This window comes from Sinocyclocheilus rhinocerous, unplaced genomic scaffold, assembly GCF_001515625.1.
Source record: "Sinocyclocheilus rhinocerous isolate Xijiao unplaced genomic scaffold, SAMN03320098_v1.1 scaffold769, whole genome shotgun sequence".
Lineage (NCBI taxonomy): Eukaryota > Metazoa > Chordata > Actinopteri > Cypriniformes > Cyprinidae > Sinocyclocheilus > Sinocyclocheilus rhinocerous.
The window spans coordinates 436,058-463,744 of record NW_015636562.1 but is presented as its reverse complement, the minus strand read 5'-3'; the positions used below and the strand labels follow the sequence as shown (position 1 = coordinate 463,744).

The 27,687-nt window shown below is 38.3% G+C and overlaps 1 protein-coding gene across 3 annotated transcripts in view; it reads left to right on the top strand.

Moving 5' to 3' along the window:
- The window catches only part of LOC107747944 (probable palmitoyltransferase ZDHHC14), a 43,664-nt gene extending 16,528 nt beyond the window's left edge, over nucleotides 1-27,136 (top strand). Inside the window, exons 5-9 of one of the 3 annotated variants that reach the window (XM_016562565.1) lie at nucleotides 11,623-11,671; nucleotides 13,954-14,056; nucleotides 18,368-18,477; nucleotides 21,147-21,249; nucleotides 26,565-27,136. In XM_016562565.1, coding sequence (XP_016418051.1) covers nucleotides 11,623-11,671; nucleotides 13,954-14,056; nucleotides 18,368-18,477; nucleotides 21,147-21,249; nucleotides 26,565-26,930 — 731 coding nt within the window. In that variant the 3' untranslated portion in view covers nucleotides 26,931-27,136. Of the gene's footprint in view, nucleotides 1-11,622; nucleotides 11,672-13,953; nucleotides 14,057-18,367; nucleotides 18,478-21,146; nucleotides 21,250-25,984 lie in introns of all 3 variants that reach the window. The other 2 variants (XM_016562564.1, XM_016562567.1) reach the window with 2 other exon arrangements.
- Nucleotides 27,137-27,687: the final 551 nt, after the last annotated feature.

Genomic DNA, 27,687 nt, shown 5'->3' with positions numbered 1-27,687 from the left:
TGCGGTTCGCTTTCACACTGCCCTTTTTGCAAGTGAACCAGAAACTGTAAACAAAACCACACATGTGCTTAAGGTCATCCATTCATTGGTTCATCCATTCAACCATACCAGAGTTTGTTTGGAAGCGGACCGAGACCACGTCTTCAGCTGGGTCTCGGTACGGTTGTTTGGTCCGCATCAGAGTGCAATTGCTGTATTCACACCTGCCCAAAAGATCTGCACCAAAGGGGGAAATTAACTTGAGTTCGATTCAATCGAACCAAACAAGACAGGTGTGAATACACCCTAAGTCGTTTATATTGCAGTCCTTTGGCATCTCCCTGTGGTCTTGTTTGGTATGGCAGGTTGACTTGTGCTAATTTGTTAAAGGGGACATAACACACACATTTTCGCCAATCTCATGTTAATCTTGAGTACCTATATATTAGTATTGCATCCTTCATATCGCCGAAGAGTCTTTAGTTTTATCAGATTTATAAAAGAAAGATACAGCTTTACGATTCTCTCCGAAAACAGCTGAGCTCCTGGAGGCGTGCCATGGGCGGATCTTAAGAGTCACGGGCCTATTGGCAACAAAACACAGACGTTTGATGCAGTTTTACTCACCGCCTGCAATTCCAGCTCCATAGAGAGGAGAGGAAGGGGGCCTTGGAGTAAAGGTTGAAAACCATTGCCCTAGGCAATTGCCTGCTATGCCTATAGATAGCGCCGGCCCTGAAGTTATCTCAAAAATGTAAATCTGGAAACACTAAATGTTAAAATGTGATAGCTAATTGCAATAATAATTTTTTTGTAGTTGTGGCAAAACAATTTAAATCGTCATATTCTATAACCATTTAAAATTCAAGGCTTTTAAAACTTTTTTCAAAACTTTCAGACAAGGCTTTAGGCTACCATTTAAAGTTTTGACAAATGTGGCTTTGTAATGTAAAATGTAAATGTAAAATTCTAAGAAATGCACTGTAATTTCTATTTTAATTCATGCGATGGCGCCGCAGACGGCAGCCTCAGTGTTTGGCTCTCCAGTGTTTGTACTGTTTTTGTTAGTTTTTCCTGTTTTTTGTTTCTCAAACACGATCAGTTTTACCAGGGATGAGCTGCTGAACATTCGGCAGAACACACCACACAATCTTCTACCGGATTTCGTTTATTCGGACGTTTTGCTGAACGTTGTAGTCGGCGGAGCTGCTGCGCTGATCAAGCGCTTCAGGACGCGCAGACGGGGGAAGAGAGCCGGCGTGCTCGTGAAGCTCAGGAAGCGCGGATTCAGAACGGCGTTGCCTAGCATCCATCTGGCGAATCTCCGCTCTCTACCCAACAAAACGGACGAACTTCTTCTGCTCTCCCGGACAAATAAGGATTTTTCACACTCTGCTGCTCTGTGTTTCACGGAAACCTGGCTGAATGACGCCATTCCGGACAGCGCGCTACAACTGCCCGGCTTTCAGCTGTTTAGAGCAGACCGCGACGCAGAATCAACGGGGAAATCGCGCGGCGGCGGGACATGTTTTTACATCAACGAAAGGTGGTGTACAGATGTTACAGCGTTAAAGAAGATGTGCTGTTCCGATCTAGAAGTGCTTTTCATTAACTGTAAGCCGTTCTATTCGCCGCGGGAGTTTCACTCGTTCATTCTCGTGAGTATTTACATTCCTCCGCAAGCGTACGTGAGCTCAGCTTTACAGAAACTCGCTGATCAGATCACAGAGACAGAGCAACAACACCCGGACTCTGTTTTAATCATTCTCGGGGACTTCAATAAAGCAAATCTTTCCTTTGAACTGCCAGAATACAGACAGCATGTTACATGTCCCACCAGAGACAGTAATATACTGGACCATTGTTACTCCACAATAAAGGATGCATATCGCTCGGTCCCCAGAGCAGCTGTAGGACTCTCTGACCACTGCCTGGTTCATCTTATACCGACTTACAGGCATAAACTTAAATCTGCTAAACCTGTAGTAAAGTCTGTAAAGAGATGGACCAACGAAACAGAGCAGGCATTACAAGCCTGTTTCGACTGCACTGATTGGAGTGTTTTTGAAGCTGCCGCCGATGATCTGGACGAGCTCACGGAATCTGTAACATCATATATCAGTTTCTGTGAAGACATGTGCATCCCTACCAGGACTCATTTAACATTCAACAACGATAAGCCATGGTTTACAGCAAAACTCGGACATCTTCGTCAGGCCAAAGAGGACGCCTGCAGAAAGGGGGACAGAGTCTTGTACAATCAGGCCAGAAAACACACCGAATAAGGAGATTAGAGTGGCTAAGAGGAACTACACTAAAAAGCTAGAACACCAGTTTTCTGCCAGTGACTCTGCATCAGTGTGGAAAGGACTGAAGGACATCACCAACTACAAGACCCCATCCCCCAGCACTGAGGCCAATCAACAACTTGCTGAAGACCTGAATGAGTTTTACTGTAGATTTGAAACTCCCAGTCTAACACCCCACACCCGCTCTGAACATCTCTCCACACAACCATCAACACCTCCTGCAACCCCCCTCTCCCCCACTCCTACGTTTCAGATCAGTGAGGATGATGTGCGCCAGGTCTTCAGAAAGAACAAGAGAAGAAAGGCACCAGGCCCAGACGGTATGACACCAGCCTTTCTGAAAATCTGTACTGACCAGCTGGCCCCCATCTTCTCACAGATCTTCAACATATCACTGGAGCTGTGCAAAGTCCCTTCCTGCTTCAAACACTCCATCATCATCCCCGTCCCAAAGAAACCCAAGATAACAGGACTTAATGACTACAGACCTGTGGCCCTAACGTCTGTGGTCATGAAGACATTTGAGAGGCTGGTGTTGACTTATCTTAAGAACATCACTGGACCCTTGCTGGACCCCCTGCAGTTTGCTTACAGAGCAAACAGGTCCGTGGATGATGCAGTCAACATGGGACTGCACTTCATCCTGCAACATCTGGACAAAACAGGAACTTATGTGAGGATCCTGTTTGTGGACTTTAGCTCCGCTTTCAACACCATCATCCCAACACTCCTCCAGACCAAACTAACCCAGCTCTCTGTCCCTAGCTCTATCTGTCAATGGATCACCAGCTTTCTGACAGATAGACAACAGCTAGTGAGAATTGGTAAATTCACATACAACAGCCGCACCACCAGCACTGGCGCCCCTCAGGGTTGCGTCCTCTCCCCACTGCTCTTCTCCCTCTACACCAACGACTGCACCTCTAAAGACCCCTCTGTCAAGCTCCTGAAGTTTGCAGATGACACTACAGTCATCGGTCTCATCAAGGACGGAGATGAGTCTGCTTACAGACAGGAGGTTAAAGAGCTGGCTGTCTGGTGCAGTCTTAACAACCTGGAGCTGAACACCCTCAAAACAGTGGAGATGATCATGGACTTCAGGAGAAACCCCCCTGCACTCCCCCCACTCACCATCATAGACAGCACTGTGGCTGCAGTGGAGTCATTCAGATTCCTGGGCACCACCATCTCTCAGGACCTGAAGTGGGACACTCACATTGACTCCACTGTTAAAAAGGCCCAGCAGAGGTTGTACTTCCTTCGCCAACTGAGGAAATTCAACCTGCCACAGGAGCTGCTGAAACAGTTCTACTCCGCCATCATTGAATCTGTCCTCTGCACTTCTATAACTGTCTGGTTCAGCTCAGCTACCAAATCTGACCTCAGAAGACTACAGAGGATAGTCCGGACTGCTGAGCGAATCACTGGTACAACCCTCCCTTCTCTCCAAGAACTGTACTCATCCAGAGCGAGCAAAAGGGCTAGCAAAATCACTCTGGACCCCTCACATCCAGCACACTCCCTCTTTGAACTGTCGCCATCTGGTCGACGCTACAGAGCTCTGAGCACCAGAACGGCCAGACACAGGAACAGTTTCTTCCCTCAGGCAATCCATCTCATGAACACTTGACAATAACTGTGGAACACACACTATTTATTCACTCATACACTTATTTATCTAACACACATACTCAGTCTACACCTCAAATTTGCACATAATATACAGTACCTATATATATATATACAGTATATACACACACACACACACACACACACACACACACAGTGGGTATAGAAAAGATGATTCTGTTTTATTTTTTTTTCTTTCTGACATGTTGGTGTTACATCTTCCACTTTACTGTGGCACTTTAAGGGACATTACTGGACCCTTACTTGATCCCCTGCAGTTTGCTTACCGAGCAAACAGGTCCGTGGATGATGCAGTCAACATGGGACTGCACTTCATCCTGCAACATCTGGACAAAACAGGGACTTATGTGAGGATCCTGTTTGTGGACTTTAGCTCCGCTTTCAACACCATCATCCCAACACTCCTCCAGACCAAACTAACCCAGCTCTCTGTCCCTAGCTCTATCTGTCAATGGATCACCAGCTTCCTGACAGACAGGCAACAGCTAGTGAGAATTGGTAAATTCACATCCAGCACTATCACGATCAGCACTGGCGCCCCTCAGGGTTGTGTTCTCTCCCCACTGCTCTTCTCCCTGTACACCAACGACTGCACCTCTAAAGACCCCTCTGTCAAGCACCTGAAGTTTGTGGACGACACTACCGTCATCGGTCTCATCCAGGACAGCGACGAGTCTGCTTACAGACAGGAGGTTAAAGAGCTGGCTGTCTGGTGCAGTCTCAACAACCTGGAGCTCAACACACTCAAAACTGTGGAGATGACCGTGGACTTCAGGAGAAACCCCCCTGCACTCCCCCCACTCACCATCATGGACAGCACTGTGGCTGCAGTGGAGTCATTCAGATTCCTGGGCACCACCATCTCTCAGGACCTGAAGTGGGACACTCACATTGACTCCACTGTTAAAAAGGCCCAGCAGAGGTTGTACTTCCTTCGCCAGCTGAGGAAATTCAACCTGCCACAGGAGCTGCTGAAACAGTTCTACTCAGCCGTCATCGAGTCTGTTCTGTGCACTTCAATAACTGTCTGGTTTGGTTCAGCTACAAAATCAGACATCAGAAGACTGCAGAGAACGGTTCGGACTGCTGAAAGGATTATTGGTGCTCCCCTGCCCACCCTCCAAGAACTGTATACATCCAGAGTGAGGAAAAGGGCTCAGAAATCCCTCTGGATTACTCTGGATCCCTCACATCCAAGCCATCTCCCTTTTGAACTTTTACCATCTGGTCGGCGCTACAGAGCACCGAATACCAGGACAGCCAAGCACAAGAACAGTTTCTTTCCTTACTGGACCCCCTGCAGTTTGCTTACCGAGCAAACAGGTCCGTGGATGATGCAGTTAACATGGGACTGCACTACATCCTGCAACATCTGGACAAAACAGGGACTTATATGAGGACCCTGTTCGTGGAATTTAGCTTTCTACCTCATGAACAGTTAATGTTCTCCCATTGTGCAATAAAAGTATGCAATAACCTTATACTTATTTATCACCCTACATCCTAGTACATCTCTACAACTTATTTTTTATTCTATCCCTATTCTATTTTATCTATAGCACACCTGTACATACAATTTATTCTGTTTTGTGGTTTATTTATATTTATATATGTGTATTTTATTCTCATCTTATTTTTACTATCTCTGTGTTGTTGTTGTCTCTGTTTACTGGAGCTTGTGACACTAAAACAAATTCCTTGTATGTGCAAACATACTTGGCAGTAAAGCTCTTTCTGACTTCTGACTTCTGAATACATCTTGAGGAAAGGGTTTCTGAGTGTGTGACTGCAATTGCAACATCAGTGTGTTACTGCATGTTAAAAATATAAAAAAGCACCAACACTCAGCACTTTTGCTCCAAAAATAGCAGCGATTTGTCCAAGATGCATCAGGATGCATTAGCATTAAACTACAAATCCGACATGGTCATATACATTTCTGACCTACATTATGAGCGGTTTGAGTTTGAGTGATTGGATCACAAAATTACATTAAATTGCCTTAGATAAAAATTAAATACCATCCCTTGTGAAAAAAAGTTGTGTGCCTAATTGCATTTATTGTGCAATTGTAGAGTACTTCAAATCTAAAAAGAATATTTACAAATATTACCTGTGCTTGCAGATAATATAATATTAATAAAATAAATGCCACTTAAAGAAAGTACACTTTCATGACAATGACTTAATTTGTTTATGTTTTAAAGTACATTTGGGGCCAGATTTACTAACATCTTGCACCAGCGCAAACCATCTTTTGGCGTTAAAATAGTACTATCAGGATTTACTAAAGCCGTGCAGTGAAGAATTAGCGCTGAAAAGGCATGAACACAGTTATTTTTGCAACTCTCTTTCAGATGCAAAATTTACGGGAGGACAGTATTAAAATGAATCACGCAACGCGATTTACTATCGTTTGCGCTCGTCAAATTTCTGGTATTTGCGCCATTATTTAACGCCCAAAAAAGCATGTCTGGCTGCGTCTGTGTTCTTTAATGTGTGCATTGTCAGTAAATCACCAGCAGAATTTTCCCCTCCCATCGCGCTAATTTGCCCTGTATTAGTAAATCTGGCCCTATGTCTCATAATTGAGACTATATCTCACAGTTGCAGATATAGTCACAATAACAAGTCGCAATAACACGATTTAAAGTCGAATTGTGTTGCAATTATAAGAAACCAAGCCTCACTTCTGAGAAATAAACTCTGAGTTGCAATATATATATATATAAAGTATATATAAATATAATATATAAAGTCGCAATGTGGCATTTAAAATAAAGCCACAATTGTGCAAAATAAAGTCGCATTTACAAAATGTAAAATCAGGTTGTGAGATATGAAGTTGCAATTACAAGAAAGCTGAAATGGCAAGATATAGTCAAAATGAAATATTCAGAAGGCGCCAGGGAGTTTTCGAAAAATGCTGGATTTTGACATCAAGATTTCAAAAGCTTGTGGCTTGAAAGGGCTTAAAGATAGAGATCTACTGTAAATTAGAAAAATGTTGGGCATGAGCGTTTATGTGGGGTGTAAATATAGTCGTCTAATTCGCATATTATGACGTCATCAGGAGGCAGCCATCTTGAATTTCATAATATTCAGGAAATATTCATCCTGCAACATCTGGACAAAACAGGGACTTATGTGAGGATCCTGTTTGTGGACTTTAGCTCCGCTTTCAACACCATCATCCCAACACTCCTCCAGACCAAACTAACCCAGCTCTCTGTCCCTAGCTCTATCTGTCAGTGGATCACCAGCTTTCTGACAGATAGGCAACAGCTAGTGAGAATTGGTAAATTCACATCCAACAGCCGCACCACCAGCACTGGCGCCCCTCAGGGTTGCGTCCTCTCCCCACTGCTCTTCTCCCTGTACACCAACGACTGCACCTCTAAAGACCCCTCTGTCAAGCTCCTGAAGTTTGCAGATGACACTACAGTCATCGGTCTCATCAAGGATGGAGACGAGTCTGCTTACAGACAGGAGGTTAAAGAGCTGGCTGTCTGGTGCAGTCTTAACAACTTGGAGCTGAACACACTCAAAACAGTGGAGATGATCGTGGACTTCAGGAGGAACCCCCCTGCACTCCCCCCACTCACCATCATGGACAGCACTGTGGCTGCAGTGGAGTCATTCAGGTTCTTGGTAACCACAATCTCTCAGGACCTGAAGTGGGACACTCACATCGACTCCATTGTAAAAAAAGGCCCAGCAGAGGTTGTACTTCCTTCGCCAACTGAGGAAATTCAACCTGCCACAGGAGCTGCTGAAACCGTTTTACTCTGCCGTCATTGAGTCTGTCCTGTGCACTTCAATAACTGTCTGGTTTGGTTCAGCTACAAAATCAGACATCAGAAGACTGCAGAGAACGGTTCGGACTGCTGAAAGGATTATTGGTGCTCCCCTGCCCACCCTCCAAGAACTGTATACATCCAGAGTGAGGAAAAGGGCTCAGAAATCCCTCTGGATTACTCTGGATCCCTCACATCCAAGCCATCTCCCTTTTGAACTTTTACCATCTGGTCGGCGCTACAGAGCACCGAATACCAGGACAGCCAAGCACAAGAACAGTTTATTTCCCCAGGCAATCTACCTCATGAACAGTTAATGTTCTCCCATTGTGCAATAAAAGTATGCAATAACCTTATACTTATTTATCACCCTACATCCTAGTACATCTCTACAACTTATTTTTTATTCTATCCCTATTCTATTTTATCTATAGCACACCTGTACATACAATTTATTCTGTTTTGTGGTTTATTTATATTTATATATGTGTATTTTATTCTCATCTTATTTTTACTATCTCTGTGTTGTTGTTGTCTCTGTTTACTGGAGCTTGTGACACTAAAACAAATTCCTTGTATGTGCAAACATACTTGGCAGTAAAGCTCTTTCTGACTTCTGACTTCTGAATACATCTTGAGGAAAGGGTTTCTGAGTGTGTGACTGCAATTGCAACATCAGTGTGTTACTGCATGTTAAAAATATAAAAAAGCACCAACACTCAGCACTTTTGCTCCAAAAATAGCAGCGATTTGTCCAAGATGCATCAGGATGCATTAGCATTAAACTACAAATCCGACATGGTCATATACATTTCTGACCTACATTATGAGCGGTTTGAGTTTGAGTGATTGGATCACAAAATTACATTAAATTGCCTTAGATAAAAATTAAATACCATCCCTTGTGAAAAAAAGTTGTGTGCCTAATTGCATTTATTGTGCAATTGTAGAGTACTTCAAATCTAAAAAGAATATTTACAAATATTACCTGTGCTTGCAGATAATATAATATTAATAAAATAAATGCCACTTAAAGAAAGTACACTTTCATGACAATGACTTAATTTGTTTATGTTTTAAAGTACATTTGGGGCCAGATTTACTAACATCTTGCACCAGCGCAAACCATCTTTTGGCGTTAAAATAGTACTATCAGGATTTACTAAAGCCGTGCAGTGAAGAATTAGCGCTGAAAAGGCATGAACACAGTTATTTTTGCAACTCTCTTTCAGATGCAAAATTTACGGGAGGACAGTATTAAAATGAATCACGCAACGCGATTTACTATCGTTTGCGCTCGTCAAATTTCTGGTATTTGCGCCATTATTTAACGCCCAAAAAAGCATGTCTGGCTGCGTCTGTGTTCTTTAATGTGTGCATTGTCAGTAAATCACCAGCAGAATTTTCCCCTCCCATAGGCGCTTTTATGGATTTGCGCTCTAAAGGCTAATTTGCTCTGTTTAGTAAATCTGGCCCTTATTTTGATTGTGTTGACTGTCAGTAAATCACCAGCAGAATTTTCCCCTCCCATCGGCGCTTTTATGGATTTGCGCTCTAAACGCTAATTTGCCCTGTTTAGTAAATCTGGCCCTTATTTTGATTGTGTTGACTGACAATACTAAAGTAAAACTTAAATTCTGGCATTATCATCGACTTGATTGCACAGATACTATTTGAACTGAACTGAGCTGGATGATGACATCACTGAATCAATCATCAATAATGTCTTTAACTGAAAATTGAGTGTTTACTATCGTCTTGCATTATTGACACAATTTTCCTATTTTATACTGTAAAGCTGCTTTGACACAATCTGTATTGTATAAAGCGCTATATAAATAAAGGTGACTTGACTTGAAAGGTGACTTAAAGTTATATATATACTATATTTAATATTAAATATTTATTTAATATTGCATTTAAAGTTGAAATGTTTTACATTTTAAATATACTAACCTGCAACTTAATCATCACAAATGTGTAATTACAAACACATGACACACAAGACATTAAAGTGTATTTTAATTTACCGTAAATGCTTGTAAGTACATTTAACAGTATACTTTAAGCATAAGACAGAAGTAAATATGAAATTACATATAAAGATGTAGTCCAGTTTAAACTGAGTCAAAAAAGTACTTTTAAGATAATCTATTTGCAAATGATATATAATATGAAAAGTATATTTTTTATAATTTTAAATAACATGCAATTCAGTGTCCAAAAACACTACATTCAGTTCACACTAAAGTATATTATTTTAGAGTATACTATTTCCATAATAAGTACACTTTTTAAACAAAGAGACAAGGAATGCTCGCACGTTTTCTTAATTAACGATAGCTGCTAATGTGGCATCCATGAATTCCATAAAACTCCAGGATTTCGAGTGCCTGCAAACATCTGTAAGACAGCAGCTGGTTAATTTCTTATTCCAGTGATTCTTTGCTCCAGGGCCGTTTCTAGCCAATTTGACGCCCTAGGCGAAATCCCTATTGCCCCCCCCACATATATATATATTTCTTTTCAGACACCAGTTGCTTGTCACATTCAAATTGGTTGTCATAGTAACGACACTAATTTGTGGAGATTCAGTGCATTGAGTTCCACAAATCTGAATGCATTATTTGTAAATTGACTGTTAAGATAAACATTTTGCACAATTTAGTATCTGTAATATCATTGTGTTGCCACTAGATGCCTGTATAGCCCTATGTAACAATCCCTAGTGGCTAAGACATTGCACATAATTTACACATAAATCACACATAAATTAATTTTATTACATTTTGATTTGGATACTATATACTATACTACTACATATTGTTTAGATATTATCAATGGCTACTTTTTTGTCTTTGTTTTTTGTTCAATTTTTTTGTTGTTGTTTCTCGAAACATTGATTTAAAGTGTCAGTTATTGCATTATTATTTCAGTCAAACCTATTAAAACCCCTTTGTTACCCCAAACTACATATAAAAGCTTTATCAGTGGCATAAAAGTAACCAATGCAGCTACTTAATCATTTGCTACTCGTTAACGCATTAACGTCCCCTTTAAATAACGTGACGCTCTGCCCTCTATGACGCTGCTCCCATTAAGCGCTGTTGAAAGTGAATGAATTGATTCAGCATTTCGACACCTCCGTAAGGATGCATTTAACTCGACAAAGCGGTCTAATAAAGGATGTATTGATCTCGTGAATTAGCGAATTTTACTATACAAATATTTTTTAATTGGATGTTAAAGTTTATATGGGAATATTACATGACACGCTGATCCTTTAACAATGCATTGGCGCAAAAAACGCACACCTTTTGGACAAATCTGCCACAAATATTTGGACAAATGAGCCACAAAAGTGCCACAAATACTGCCTAAACAAAATACTGATTTTGTGCACTTTATTTACTGTACCAATATTTTAAATTGGCCTTTGAACTTAGCTTTATTGCATGGCAAAAAAAAAGTGTTACCTTGCCAAAGCACTGACAGAGCCCACTGATCTAATGCCGTTGTTGAGCGCTCCAAATGCAAACTTTGCATGCAACAATCAGGCAGCAATTGACAGCACTCTGATCTAGTGGCATACAGGCATCGTCAGATTGACAGTACTCTAGCCCAATAATGTTGGGGGATCCAGTGGGGGCGGCAGTCATATTTCAGGGTGACCGTGCCACTCTTTATCACAACCCTGCTAAAAGTGCCAGTACGTGCGCTCATTGGCGCCCCTTCAGCTGGTGGAGCCCTAGGCGACCGCCTAGCTCGCCTATGCCTAGAAACGGCCCTGCTTTGCTCAATATGCTGCCTGCTTTTTCATTTGAGACTTGTGTTTCAGGTTTCTGTGACAGCGTTTCTTTGTTACATAACCAGTGCTTTTCCTGCAGGATCCAACAGGACTGGCTTTCTTAGTGCTCTCAAAGACAGCCCTGCTAGATATCCTTTCACTAAAGTGGGTGTGTGGGAAGAGGCTGTGCAATAGCAGTCTATTTCTGGTTTTCACACCTCTGGAACACAATTGCAGAAAAGCAGCCCACGCTGACTTTCTCTACATCTTCATTGCTATGTGTCTGTACCCCTCTCTTTTCAATGGAAAGAAATATGTTATTAAATACGGTCTGTGGGAAGTCTTTGCATATCTGAGATTGGCTTGCGAGGAAAGATCTTCCGTCTGACTGCACACATATGCGGAAGAGTGATTTGTATTAGGGACGTCTCGCTGTCGTGTTCATTAGTGAGACCGGCTTGCTGCTCACGGTCAATTATTAGCTTGTCATGCATCATTTATTGCTTCATGATAGACTTACTCCCATAAGCAAGCAAGTCAACACATGCTAGTGCCTGCAAAAACCTGCTTTGCAAGGTACAAACTGCAAATTGTTTTCTTAATCAGTATTTTAGTTAAAATATCTTTTATAAATGTAGATATGCAGCAAAATTGCATAAAATCGTTTATTGTAATTTACTGTAAATGCTTGCAAGTATACATTTAACAGTATACTTTAAGCATAAGACAGAAATGACATATAAAGATGTAGTTAATAATTTAAAACTCCAATTTAAGTGAGTCAAAAAAGGACTTTTAAGTTCATATATTTGCAAATGATATATGAAAAGTATATTTTAATTATATAATTTTATTTTTGAATAAAATTGCATAAAATCGTATAACGTTTTTTCGGAAAATATATTTATAGTTAAATATAAAATATGTTTATTTTTTCTTGTTTTCAGCATAAACCTTACAAAATTTGATTTAAATTTTATGCTTTGAAAACAAGTGCACTACCATTCAAAAATGTGGGGTCAGTACTTTTTTTTTTTTTTTTTTTAAATCAAATTGAAATGTAAGTCACAGCAAAGACATTTGTAATGCTACAAAACATTTCTGTTTTAAATAAATGCTGTTCCTTTGAGCTTTCTTTTAATCGAATCCTAAAAAAATGTTTCATCACGGTTGCCACAAAAATTGAGCAGCACAACTTTTTTCTACATTGATAATTTTAAGAAATGTCTCTTAAGCATCAAATCAGCCTATTAGACTGATTTCTGAAGGATCGTGTGACACTGAAGACTGGAGTAATGAAATTCAGCTTTGCATCACAGGAATAAATTACATTTATATAACATATATATGTGACCCTGGAGCACAAAACCAGTCTTAGATCATGTTCCATGAAAATATTTTGTAAATTTCCTACTGTAAATATATTAAAACTTATATAATAAGTAATATTCATTGCATTGCTAAGAACTTCATTTGGACAACTTTAAAGGCGATTTTCTCAATATTTAGATTTTGTTGCACCCTCAGATTACAGATATTCAAATAGTTGTATCTCGGCCAAATATTGCCCTATCCTAACAAAGCTTATTTATTCAGCTTTCAGATGATGTATAAATCTCAATTTCGAAAAATTTACCCTTATGACTGGTTTTGTGGTCCAGGGTCACATATATTTAAATACATTTATAATATTATAATGTTATAATTTATATTGTTTTAATTGTTTTAATTTGTAATATTTCACAATAGTATTGATCAAATAAATGCAGCTTTGGTGAGCATAAGAGACTTCTTAAAAAAAATAAAAATAAAAAGTAAGAATCATTTGATACACATATAATAATAATAACAATAATAATAATAATAATAAACATTATTATAGTTTTTACTATATTTTTAATTAAATATACAATTTAAAAAATCTTAACCCCGAGTTTTTGAACGGTACACTCTAAAAAATGCTGGGTTAAATATAACCCAGCGCTGGGTTAAAAAGGGACAAACCCAGCTATTGGGTTGTTTTGACCCAGCGATTGGGTTGTTTTGAACCCAGCATTTTTTGCAGATGCGCCTTGTTGACTAAAATCAGCGCTGTTTGTTTCTGCACTATTAGCACTAGCGGAAAGCCGGCGGTTAGCGGATGTTTGTCTATTAAAAGTTTGTGTACATTTTCTATAAATTTTCTGGCAGCAGTGATTCATCAAATGACAAAGAAAAGAGCTTTAACCGGGCACATATCCAGAAGTGGGGTGTAGTCGAGCGCACTTTAAGCATGTTAAAGATGCGATTCTGGTGTCTGGATTGCAGTGCTGCAATGATGCTGTTTTCTAGCATACTCGAGTCCATTTTCTGAAGCCGTCAGGCAGCTCTTATAATAAGTGGATGTAGTAGTACATCATGTATAGATTTCTGTTTTCCTTGATGGTTGTACTGTTCTGGAAGTGGTGGTGTGCTTTTTCTCCATCTGGTCCATCGTGGGACTGTCAGGATTCCATACCTACCTGATGAGCTCCAATCAGACCACCAATGAAGACGTGAGTACCTCTCTTTCACTATTCAAATCGAACTCTTAGAATATGATCTCAATATTCATTAACTAATGAATGTGACCTGATGTGATAATTGACAATGTAATACACTATTTTGTTTTATATTTTTGAAGTCTTTTATGCTTAGCAATGCTGCATATGTTTGATTGTTAAATATGATTGCAATTTAAAATAACAGTTTTATATTTTAATATATTTTAAAATATAGGCTAATTAATTCATGTGATGGCAAAGTTGAATTGTGAGCAGCCATTAGTATAGAATTTTTCAGAAATCTTTCTGATATGCTGCTTTTGTGCTCATTTCTTATGGTTATCACAGATGAAAATGCTTGTTCTGCTTAATTGTTGTTCAGGATTATTTTTTGTAGATTATTATAAATTCACAAGAACTGATTTTATTTGAAACACAATTTAGTCACTTTTGACCAATATAATGAATTTCTGCTGAATAAAAGTATTTTTTGAAAAAATAAAATAAAAAATCAACTTACCGACCCCTAAGCTTTTGAATGTACACTCTTAACCCAAATTAGTTGACTTTACTAGAAATTTGCGAAAAGAAACTAGAAAGAAACCCCAACGGGGCACTCTAAACCATTTTAATTTTTACACAAATTGAAACTAAACCGCTTTAGTTGAATTACCATAGAGCCTTAAGTTTATGTAGTAGACAAATCAAGTTTACATTAGTAGTCTTTACTCAAAATCATTAGTTCACATCAATTATTATTTGGAGTATATTGTAGGTTGCATAAAATAACTATTGCAAGTTACAACTACAAAAATATGTATATATATTAGCAAATAACATTAACAAATGTTTTTAAGTAATGATAAATGTTATATTTATGTAATGTCAATGTAATTAGACATAGATTTTGAGATTTATTGTATTAAACATTGTTTCAAGTAAATTGAAAAAAAAAGAAAAACAGATTTCAGTGCACAAATGGTTTTTTTTTTTTGCTCACCAAAGAAATGGTAAATGCATTAAACATGTCAGCCACAAGACAAGTAAAAAATAAGCTTTGAAACTAACTTACTAACAATTGTAACTATTTTGTAGAAGAAACATAAACACACAGTATTCAACAATATATGCTATATCCCTTGTGAATGCCTGGATATGCATTAAAAACTGGGCATGCATTAAAACGGAGGCAAGCCTCTGTAACTTTAAACTTGGCTGAAGAATTGTGTGAACACACATTAACTGAGCACTAACAGCACTAATATGCAGTGACAGAACACACTTTAATGTCTTATACAGCAAAACCCAAGTGGCTTCTCATGGAAGCTTCTCACATTTCCTTACATTGTAAGCTGTTTTTTTTTTTCAGAGTTTGCAACCTGGGTTTGGCCCAACATGAGAAGTACCTGTTGGATGAACTCGAATGTGTTCTTCATAGATTTAGGGTAGTTGAGATGCAGTGCGTATACAAGTCCATACAGAATGCACATAGCTTTGGCAAGTCGCCAATATTGTCCATCACAACTTCTCCTTCAATGATGATCTTCACAACCTATATAAAAATTAAAAATCATTTGCTTGTGCAATCAACTACAGGAAGATTGCTCATGTGTGAGTTTGCCCCTGCGCATACATTATTATATGTGACAGGAAACTCACGCTCTACACTGTTGTGAATGCACTCAGGACCGTTTGCAGAGGTTGTGGATGTTTCTCAGACCAATTGTTTTACTTCGTAAGACCTCCCATGTATGGTCAGGATCCACAGGTATTAATTTTGTTTTGCCTGTGCATGTTTTTTTTTTTAACTATCAAAAATGACAGTTTCCATTGACTGTTTTATATCAATCACCAAGGACCACAGTTTCAGCTAAATATCTTTAAAGTTTAAATTTTACTTTAAATTTTCATTTTTGGGTGAACTATACTTAAAATTGTATTTTAAAAAATGTACTCTTAAAAACTTGAGTCCAAAGGGTTTGTAACGACATGAGGGTGAGCAAATGTTGGATGAACTAACCCTTTAAGCAAACAGATCACCCAAAGAGGTTCAAAGAGCTATTGTAATAAGTTAATGGTTTAGGCTTTGTTCTCAGAGGTTTTATAAAACACACGAACTATCAATTAATGGTGAAATGATTATGCTTTTATGTCCTTTTAGATATTCTGAGAGAAAACAATACTTACAAAGCATACTTTGTAGAAATCTGTAGGTTTGTCGCCAAGGACAACAAGAGCTGAGCTTGAGCTTGATACATTTTCATTACTTAAGCTGCTAAAAACTATGCAATGCAAGTCTATAACAGATATGGACCAACACTGATTTGTTGTGAAAGCTGTCAACAGCTGCCCAACATTCTCTCTCTTAGACTGAAATATCTCTAAGAGAGAGAATGTTGACTAAGACTAGATAACTAAGACTAGATAACTAAGACTATGATTATGTTTTTATGTCCTTTTAGATATTCTGAGAGAAAACAGAGGTTACTTACAAAGCATACTTTGTAGAAATCTGTAGGTTTGTCGCCAAGGATGATAGGGAGTCCTCTGAGCACCAGAGACCTAGTATCAGTTGGCTCTTTAGTCTGTTGGGGAGTAAAATGAATCACTGATGAATAAAATTAAAGAAATGATCACAAGAAAGCAGAACCAATCAAGCACAATTTTGATTGCATTACACAACCAATATTGTAAACTTTTTGTGATACATTTTCATTACTTAAGCTGTTAAAAGCTATGCAATGCAAGTCTATAACGGATATGGACCAACCTTGATTTGTTGTGAAAGCTGTCAACAGTTGCCCAACTTTCTCTCTCTTAAACTGAAATATCTCAGACTATAAGACTATGTCGGTCAATGATTTCATGCTTGAGATTCTTGCCCACAATCCTGTAACGTTAGTTAGAACTCCATGAACACCTAAAACAGAGAAAAAAGTGTTACAGTTCAAGACTAACTGAAACTTTCAGCATAAACTTTTAGCATATGCATAACCCTTTAAGCTCAACAACTCAGTTGCAGTTATTATAAATAATAATAGACACGATAATATATCAAAGAGACAAGCTAACATAGCTTTAACAAAAAGCTAATTGATGCACACATGCTGATGTTAAACGACTGAAGCTAAGGGTAATGAAATGCTAACGTTACAGCTAAAATGAACATGCAGAAACACACTTGCTGAACTTATCTTAACTGTGAACCAAAAGAAACACAGATTTAAATATTAGCAGTATAACGTTAGCTAAACTGCGAACCGACAGGGGAAAAACCGTCGATCGGCACAATAAGACTACTTTAGCTTTAACTACAGTAACGCTGTCATCTGACCGGTTTTTTGGATAATCAATTTTCCCAGCCGGAATCTTCAAACATCGCGCGCTCATTGCTCAAACGTGTTCAAACGGGGCTCCTCTATGGGATGATATTAGACTCAAAATGATTAATAGATGCACGCACAATTATCCCTAATGTTACAGCTAAAATGAACATGCAGAAACACACTTGCTGAACTTATCTTTACTGTGAACCAAAAGAAACACCGATTTAAATATTAGCATTATAGCTAAACTGTGAAACGCCAGGGGAAAAACCGTTGATCGGTACATTAAGACTACTTTAGCTTTAACTACAGTAACGCTGTCACTTTAACATAATCACTGCATTCAATATTTCGTCTGAATACTTCAAACAACTAATTATATTTAGTAATGTCAACGTTTTTTACAAAAACAAGAAAGAATAATTAATGACGACTAAAAACGTTTATTTAAAACAAAATCCGGGTTTAGAGTGTACGTGAAACATTTTTTTCAGAAAGATGTTTTTAGAACGATGGAAACTGAATATCAGTTCAGTATATAGAATATTGTTTGCTTTTTATAAATATGCAAGAAATAAACAGTTCAATAGTTCAAAAGAACAAAAATATATATTTCACGGCCATTAAGAAATCTTTATGAGCAGTACATTTCCTCAAATCACCCGACCGCAGGTTAGTTTTGGACCCTGCATACAAAGTGTATTTAAATTTGTCCCTCGGGGTCTAAGACTGTGAGCCAAGATCAAAAGAGACGCTCGGAAAGTTCCGTAACAGGAAGACAATTAATGAGCACTTCAAAAGACTGGGTTTGAAGATCAATATGTTTGCAGGTGTTTGTCACCGTAACGCCTAGCTTGAAGCAAAGCTAAAACTCTTTTCCACCCTCACCCTGGTTCATCACAGGGTTTATTAAGGCAGCCTGTCGCTGTCTGCTCTGATGTTGGCAGCTTGTCCCTCTCAGCTACTGTAGTTCTCAACGGTCACATCACTGTTTCAGATCAAAGGTTCATGGTCATCCAAACGAGGCAAAGGCAACTACAACCCCTACAGCTACGGAAACTTCATCACCAACTGCTGCGCTGCACTGTGTGGACCTCTGCCACCGAGGTGAATGCAGCAAATGTATGGTTTTGTCTTTTGTTCAATGTCTGTTCAAATAGAACGCAGTGCTGCATACTGCACACAGTATGTACTGTATACTGCGTACTACCTTTATTTAAACGTGATAAACTTCTCAATCAGTAATATTCTATATTGTTGTTACCGAATTATGTCGCATGTTTACGTTTCCATGATGCCCAATTACAATCTTGAAAATAACTGGAAATAACACTGCGAAAGTAATTCATCTAAGTTGGGCAACATTTTATATTAAATATATTAACAATTTCATTTTATTTTAAAATGTTGTGATGCCTAAACTAACAGATTTTAGGCTATTTTAATTTTTAACGAGACATTCTATAATTTTAATATCGGACAAATATTAGTTATCGGCCATAATATGAAAGTAATTAATTAATTACCTTTACATTAACTGTTCCCTCCTGGTGGAATGACTTGCCCAACTCAATCCGAGCAGCTGAGTCCTTAGCCATCTTCAAGAATCAGCTAAAAACACATCTCTTCCATCTTTATTTGACCCTCTAACTCTAGCACTCTCTATTCTAATTCTATTCTTTAAAAAAACGTGTCCTTTTAGACTTGCACTCTATTCATTTACTGCTTGTTTTCTTTAAAAAAAACGTGTCCTTTTAGACTTGCACTCTACTAATTTACTAACTGCTTGTTTTCTTTAAAAAAAAAAAAAAAAATAACACTAGCTTCTCTAATCTTTTTGTATTCTATCCGTTTACTTTTTATTTATTATATGATTTTTAAAAAACCTTGCTACGTGTACTGCTTTAAGCTACCTGAGACTTATAGCACTTGCATATCATTGCTGTTCTGTTGATTTTGATTGCTTCCATTGTCCTCATTTGGATAAAAGCGTCTGCTAAATGACTAAATGTAAATGTAATTATTGGCTTGTTGGAATTTTTAAATAGGTGGATCCCTAAATGTAACATTTTTAATACTTAAAAAAAAAAAAAATGTTGATAGATGATAGATAGATTACTAAATTGTTAGAGAATTTGAATGGTGATTTCTTGTTCAAAACTCACCGCCATAATGCCAAATTATGTTGTTATTGATGCTTGCCAGGACTTTGCTGATTGGTTTCTAGGATGTTCTGGATGGCTGCTTTCTGGCCCACCGTGTAAAAAGAGGCCACCTTTAAGACTTGGCTCAGATGTACCTCAAGTTCTTGAATGCAAGTCTGTTTTGCCAATTTTGTTGTCAACAAAGTGAAAATCCAAAAAATCCAAAAAGCCATAGCACACGTTTTCCCCAACACTCGTGTTGTGCGATTTAAGGGTTAGTTCACTCAAAAAAATGAAAATTCAGTCATCAGTTACTTGCCCTCATGTTGTTAATAACCTTACACTCTAAAAAATGCTGTGTTCAAAACAACCCAACCACTGGGTCAAAACAACCCAATAGCTGGGTTTGTCCCTTTTTAACCCAGCGCTGGGTTATATTTAACCCAGCATTTTTTAGAGTGTAAGACTAACAAAGATATTTTCATTTAAACTTGAGATTTGTGTCTTTTCCCAATTTTAAGCATTTAAGCTTTAAAATATTCATCAAGAAATTGTTCAAGTAATCCATATGAATCAAGCAGTTCAATCTTCTGTCTAACGATTGATTTACATGTTTATATGAATGAAAGCCTAAATTAAATCGTTTTTAAGTTAGGCTTTCATTCATATATAAACATTGATCAACGCACATCAAATATGGCAAACGGAGGCTCAGACATGATTGCTGGACATGTAAGAACCAGTGAGTTTAAATAGCCCAATTTCACATGAATAAATTACTTCTACAATGTCTTTATTAACTTTTTGAAGCTGGGGGAGTAAATGATGACAGAATTTTCTTTTTTGGATGAACTGTTCCTTTCATGTCTCTAGCAGAAATATGAAATGTGTTAATCACACTTAAGTTCATTACTTAATTGAAGCAAATAATCGCATGTAGTCTGCTCTTGTTGGTATAATGCACATTTTGACAAATTATCTTATATGCATACAGAAAAGTAATCTAAACCTCCAGCAAGAATAGAAAAAAGTGTGCCCTCTGTTTGCCCAACAAAGCTTTGTCCTTTACATCATTCATATCTCTGAATCAGAGAATTTAATTGCAGTCCACAGAAAAAGTCCATTTCAAATAAGATATGAATCAGCTTCCTCAGAAAATCATTATCCCGGCCCGTTATCAGCCAAGAGATCCATGCTGATCTTGTAGAAAGATTGGTGACCTCAGCAGGTTTCTCACTCATTCATTTAAATATAAGAGGCACAAACCAATCAGCATTCTCACTCCGGTTAATATATATTTAGATAACCGAGGAACGTTCCCGAATCGCTTCAGATGGTGCGTGAGGAGGCTTGCTGACGTCAAAACCTACTCACACACCCACACAAGAGTTCCGCACGCACGCCATTAATGACTTTCTCATGGAGCCAGGAACACGAAGTAGAAGTGGGCACTGGGCACAGCATCACTGGCTGCCATCTGCTCTGTGTGTGGGCATGTTGAGTTGGAGGAGGACTCCGTGCGCACACACACACTCACACACACACACACACGGATCCTCTTCTCTCCGCCTCCCTCACCCACGTTCCCTGACTCACGGTCGGAATCTATCATCCACTTCTCTCTCTTTGCAGTTTGATTGACAGAAGAGGTTTTGTCCAACCAGACACTCCGCAGCCTGTGGCCCAGACAAACGGCACCGGCGCCTGCCCCTCCAATCAAGTCCAGAGTCATATGGTAAGACGGCCGTACTCTGTCCTCTCACAGAGAGTGTGTGTGTGTGTGTGTGTGTCCAGTCTGTTGTACTTGAGCTGTTATAATGAAGCCATTTATGTTCAAAGCACTTCAAGGTTTCAGCAAAGACAGTGTAAACAGTGATTTGAAATATATAGTGGAGTCCCGAAGTCTGCGACACACACTGTAAATCCGGAATTCAGAGTTTTGCACACTTCCCAGACGGAATGCTGCTGTCGATGAAGCGGCACGCGATAAAAATACATATTCTTTTTTTAAATAATGAAAAAAGTACACTACCGTTCAAATGTTTGGGGGTCGGTAAGATTTTTGAATGTTTTTTAAAGAAGTCTCATACTCCCCAGAGCTAGATTTATTTGATCAAAAATACAGTAAAACTGTAATATTGTGAAATATATAATATTTTCATTTGAATATATTTTTAAATGTAATTTAAAGCTGAATTTTAAGCAGCCATTACTCCATAAATCTATTCCAGTGTCACATGATCTTTCAGAAATTATTCTAATATGCTGATTTGACGCTCAAGAGACAATTCTTATTATTAATTTGTTGTGCTTTTTTTTTTTTTTTGTGGAAACCCGGGTTTCTTTGATGCATAGAAAGATCATATGATCAGCATTTATTTGCATTATATTATTATTATTTTGTATTTACTGCCACTTTTGATCAATTTAATGCATCCTTGCTGAATCGAAGTATGAATTGTTAAAAAAAAAAAAATTTACTGACCCCCGAAATTTGAGTGGTATTAATAATAATAAAAACTTTTCTAATAGTTTTTTTCTAATTGTCGTTAACACTTTTTTTTTAGTTTCCAACATTTTCACTCAAGTTGTCATGATTTGTTGACTGTATTCAGCATGACACACTGATCGATGTGAAACACCTGTGTTGTTGGCACAGACGTGATCAGTGATGTGATTCTCTCAGCAGTGTTTATGTGATTGGGAGACGGCGTGGGCTGTGTGAACAGATCAGCTCTCATGAATACTGATGCTCACTGTCTGGATTCAGTTTCATCAGCTTAAGCGAAACACATCAGCCGCTGATTTGATGCCAGTTATTCAGTCCCTTGAGGGATCCAGATGTTTTTAAGTGATGATTGTGTTATGCAAGCTTTCAAATAGGTTTGAAAATCTTTGTGGCATTTCTTAACATAATATTTCTATGGAACGATTCACCAATCCATTAGGTTAGATGGATGAATCTTACACAAAAGTATCCAGGTCACATTTCACCTTAAAGGGGTCATATGATGCAATTTCAATACATGCCGGATCTGTTTCCTACATTGTTGTGATTTGATCTGAATGAAAACAGCGTATCTGCGTAGCGCAGCTGACACATGTTTTACAGATCTCCTTATTCTGTGTCAGCTGCGTCACGCCGGATCTGTTTCCTACGTTGTTGTGATTTGATCTGAATGAAAACAGCGTATCCGCGTAGCGCAGCTGACACATGTTTTACAGATCTCCTTGCCACGTTTATGGACCTGGGAACATTTCAGTTGCGTTGCTGTCTATGCAGGATCAGACAGCTCTCAGATTCCATCAAAAATATCTTAATTTGTGTTCCGAAGACAAACGAAGGTCTTACGGGTTTGAAACGACATGAGGGTGAGTAATTAATGACAGAATTTTCATTTTTGGGTGAACTAACCCTTTAAGATCAACTTTAAAACACACAGTACTAATTTTTTCTCAATTGTGGCATACAAGTGAATTGCTAATGGGGGTATTTAGTGATCATATATATATATATATATACAGTATATAATCTCAGAAAATACATATACATACTACCTTGCAAAAGCCCCTAAAAGGTGCATATTAGATCCTTAAAGTGATAGTTCACCCAAAAATTAAAATTTGCTGTTAATTTACTCACCCTCAGGCCATTCAAGATGTAGGTGAACTTTTTTCTTCAGTGGAACAGTAAAGATAATCTTTAGCTGAAACCGTGGTCCTTCTTGATTCATACATTGCAAGTAAATGGCTACCGTCACTTTGAGACTCAAAAAAGCACATACAGACAACACAAAATGAATACCCGCGGCTAATGAAGCGAAAGAAAGTGAACATTATTTACGACGTTATCACCTGTAATCCAGAGTCTCAGACAAACAGTCTGGAGTGATGCCCGGTTCATGAACGAATCATTCTTTTGAACCGGTTCTTTTCAGTGAACTAGATGAACCAGTTCACCAAATTAGACTGAAGCGTCTGAAACAGTTCGCGTCTCGAGCAGCACAGATCTACAAGTTACTCAATCAAAACATACTTTTAGACGCCTGGCAGTCACTCTGACTCGAAATGAGCCAATATTTGAACCAGTTAATTGAAATTAATTGTCCAAAACAACCAGTTTGCAGAAAAGAATCAGACTTCCCCGTTTGACTATGGCTATGGATTACAAGTAATAATGTTGTAAATAAGAAAATGCATTTAATGTAAGGTAATAATGTTGTGAATAACTTCAGTTTCTTGCGCAGACCCATCCATGTTACCTTTAGACTTTTTTTTTTTGTAGTCAAAATGATTTCAAGATCAACCTTGTTTACTTTAATAATACACATTCCTTATTGTGAATAATTCATGTTATGCATGCTATTCCACAGAAGAAAAAAAAATGTTGGTCTTATATATATATATCATTAAAATATAATCACTTGTTCCACTTCTGGAACAACTTTCTTTTTCTATTTACTATAAATTCTCAATGGATGCAGTTTTTTTCTCTTTAAATATCCAGTTGACTCAAATGTTGACTTTAACTACCCCATGTAGTGGTTTAGAAACACTTTATTAAAATGCCACTAAACCATTTGCTGTTTGCTAATGCTAGTTGATAGCAGGTGGAAGTACATTGTTGTATTCATTGCATACACTCATTCACGACCACAATTTTAGTGGCATTTTTGTTTTAAATGTGCAATGATTGCAGGACTTTTTCTTGTTATGATGACATGTTAGTTGTGCTGATAATTGCACACACAAATGCTATTCTGGACCAAAAAATTTAGCTTTTGCATCAAACTATAGCAAAGAGAAACGACGAGAGATTGTCCTACATGGCAGAAATCCAAAAGTGCATTCTGACTGTTGCTCTCTAGGCCATCGAGGGGTTAAATGCCTTTTTAAAGATCATAAGAGCAATCGCAGAAGACGTTATCAGCTGATATGTTTCGGGTATCAAGCCTCCGACCCTCTTGGTTTTAACGGGTGAATGACTAGCGAGTGTTTTTGCATCCAGAAAGACAAGCCATATGACAGACTAAGAAACATTCAGCACTAAATTAGTGACATAAAATGTGTTTTTTTTAACACAATGAGATCGGGCACATGCAGATGAGATCTGAATTTAGGGCTTGTTTTTGCTTGGGATTATATTTGTGTGAGACAGCAGTGTAAAAGCTGCTTAGAATCAGATTATTTCGCGCAACTGACGAAAGACGCGAGCACAATGAAAAGGCCGTTTCTAAGAAAAGAGACCACGCAGAGGTGCGGTAAATTACACCTAAGATGTGTCGTGATCATAATCCTCCGATAAACCTTTACGGAGGCCTATTCTGATTTCCAAATTCTTGGCTTTAGCCTGAGGTCTGATCTTAGAAATGATCTGCATGCTTCAGGAGCACAGGCTAATCTGATGAATGAAGGTATTGTAACTGCACTCATAGAGACTCTTATGGTAAAGCCGATTAGCGTTTCCAGTGGTGTTCTAGCTCTACAAGTTTTTCTCCCAATAACACAAAAATAAGAAATTGTCACATCCAGTAAAAAAAAAAATAAGAAGAACTTGGACCACATTCAAAGGTTCGGGGATCAGTTCATTTAGTTGTGGTTCATTTATGATCCAACACCAAATATTTGTGAATTATGGTATTGATTGGACTAAAGAGTTTTATCTGGATCTGGAAGTTGTCACAGCCATGAAAAAATGGGAAATATCAAGATATCCAGACAAGAAAAAGTAATGCAAATGAGTTTAAACTATTAAAAATATACATTTAATTGCCTTTTTTCCATATACAGGTGCATCTCAATAAATTAGAATGTCGTGGAAAAGTTCATTTATTTCAGTAATTCAACTCAAATTGTGAAACTCGTGTATTAAATAAATTCAATGCACACAGACTGAAGTAGTTTAAGTCTTTGGTTCTTTTAATTGTGATGATTTTGGCTCACATTGTTGAACCACTGATGTCACATGGATTATTTTACCGATCTCCTTGCTACGTCTCTGGACATGGGAACATTTCAGTTGCGTTGCTGTCTATGCAGGATCAGACAGCTCTCAGATTCCATCAAAAATATCTTAATTTGTGTTCCGAAGACAAACGAAGGTCTTACGGGTTTGAAACGACATGAGGGTGAGTAATTAATGACAGAATTTTCATTTTTGGGTGAACTATCCCTTTAAGACTGGAGAAATGGCTGCTGAAAATTCAGCTTTTCCATCTCAGGAATAAATGACATTTTAATATATATATTACAATAAGTTAAAAGTTATTTCAATAATATTTAGTAATATTTCACAGTATATATAATATATCTATATTGCTTTAACAGCTTAACAATTTAAATTACATATTGTTTTACAATATGAGAATGGGGGTGCTTGATTTTCATGAAAATAATATTCATCTTAATAGTCCAAAAATGGCTTTTTCCATTAAGAAAAGTGAAATATGTCCTCAACATGTTCTTTACAGGTTTGGTGACATTTACCCAGATCTTCTTTTTCTGTCTTTCTTTATACTTTTGATCAACACACTCTCTAACCTCTATAATCTTAACCTTCTAATAATTGTTTTGTCATTCTAACCACCAGAAACTGGTCTATTCTGACCCAGGGCTCCAAAACAACAAAAAACCCTACACATTTGTGACACTAATTCAAAATGCCATTGCCACTAGTATATAGATGCCCATTCCAAAAATATGATATTTTTGCGCAAATTCATTTGTCACTTGGAAGGTTTTTAAATAACACAGATGCCAACATGGACAGGTTGCTTGACATGACCAGGAACAAAACCATGCCAGCACCTAAAACACTGGTGACCAATAATACTCTATCGACTGCCAGGTGAAAACTGTAGTAATCACAAGTAGCAAAAACAAGCACAACAGTCATCAGCTGTATGGAGCCCTGTGACGTGTTTTTTCTGTAACATTTTATTCTTTGTTGGGTCTGACTTCCTCCCGGCTTTCCCTTTTCTCTCTGTCCTTCGTCCTTCCTCCCAGTGTGCTCAAGACCAGTGCATTCAGAGCACCAAATTCGTTTTGCAGGCCGCCACCAACCCGCTGCTCCACAGTCAGCCCGTCATTCTGGGCGGAGGCGCAGCCCTCCAGGCCAAGACCTCTCTGGGTGGGCCGTGCTCCACTCTGGGCCCCTCTCAGCCCTCGCTGCCCTCCTCTATCCCAGGCCTCAGCTGCGGAGGAGAGCTGATGGCCCTGCGAGACTCTGAGATCCACTGTCACCATCACCATCAACATTTCATCAGTCCAGAGGAGACGCCCTCCCCGCCCGCAGCCCTGCCCTGCGCCACCCACCTGGGTCACCACGTTCACCCGGCGCAGCTCTTCGACCCCGCCAGCCAGGACTCGCTCCACGAAGACTCTGTGCGGGGTTTGGTGAAGCTGAGTTCAGTGTGAGCTGTTTTTAATGCCGTCCTGCTGAACTGGACCACAAGCCATACGGTACTCTACACACATATAACAGCCTCTGCTGGACTTTTCTGATATTCCGAACAATTTCTGGAGTACCAAGTGAGGACCAAAGCTAGTCTTCCAGCTCTATTATTACCCAAGCTATATTTTCTTTCTTTTATGGAAGCTTACTTCCACTACGGAATAAAAATATTTTTTTTAAAAAGGTAACTGCGACCTTTTCTCTCACAAGTCTGACTTTTTTCTTGCAACTGCGACTTTGTATCTCACAATTTTGACTTTTTTTTCTCAGAATTGCGAGATTATATTTTGCAATTGTGAGAATAGATCTCACAATTCTGACTTTTTTCCCCCCTCAGAATTCTGCATGTGCATGTGGTCAGGTCGGGTGTCTAAAACTGTGAGAAACAAAACTGTAAAGATGTAAACACAGAATTCTGAGAAAAATGTCAAAATTGTTAGAAACAAGCTCGCATCTGCAAGATTGTAATTGACAATTCTAAGAAAAAAAGCCTGAATTGTGAGATGCAAACTCAGAATTCCGAGAAAAAATGTGAGATATAAACTCACAATTCTAAAAAATAAAAAAGTCAGAATTGTGAGATGTAAACTCAACATTGCAAATTTATAACTCAATTCTATGGAAAAAAAAGTCAGAACTATGGGATAAAAATGTGCAATTCTGAGAAAAAGTTCAGAATTGTGAAATACTAAATTAGAATTCTGAGAAAAATGGTCAGAT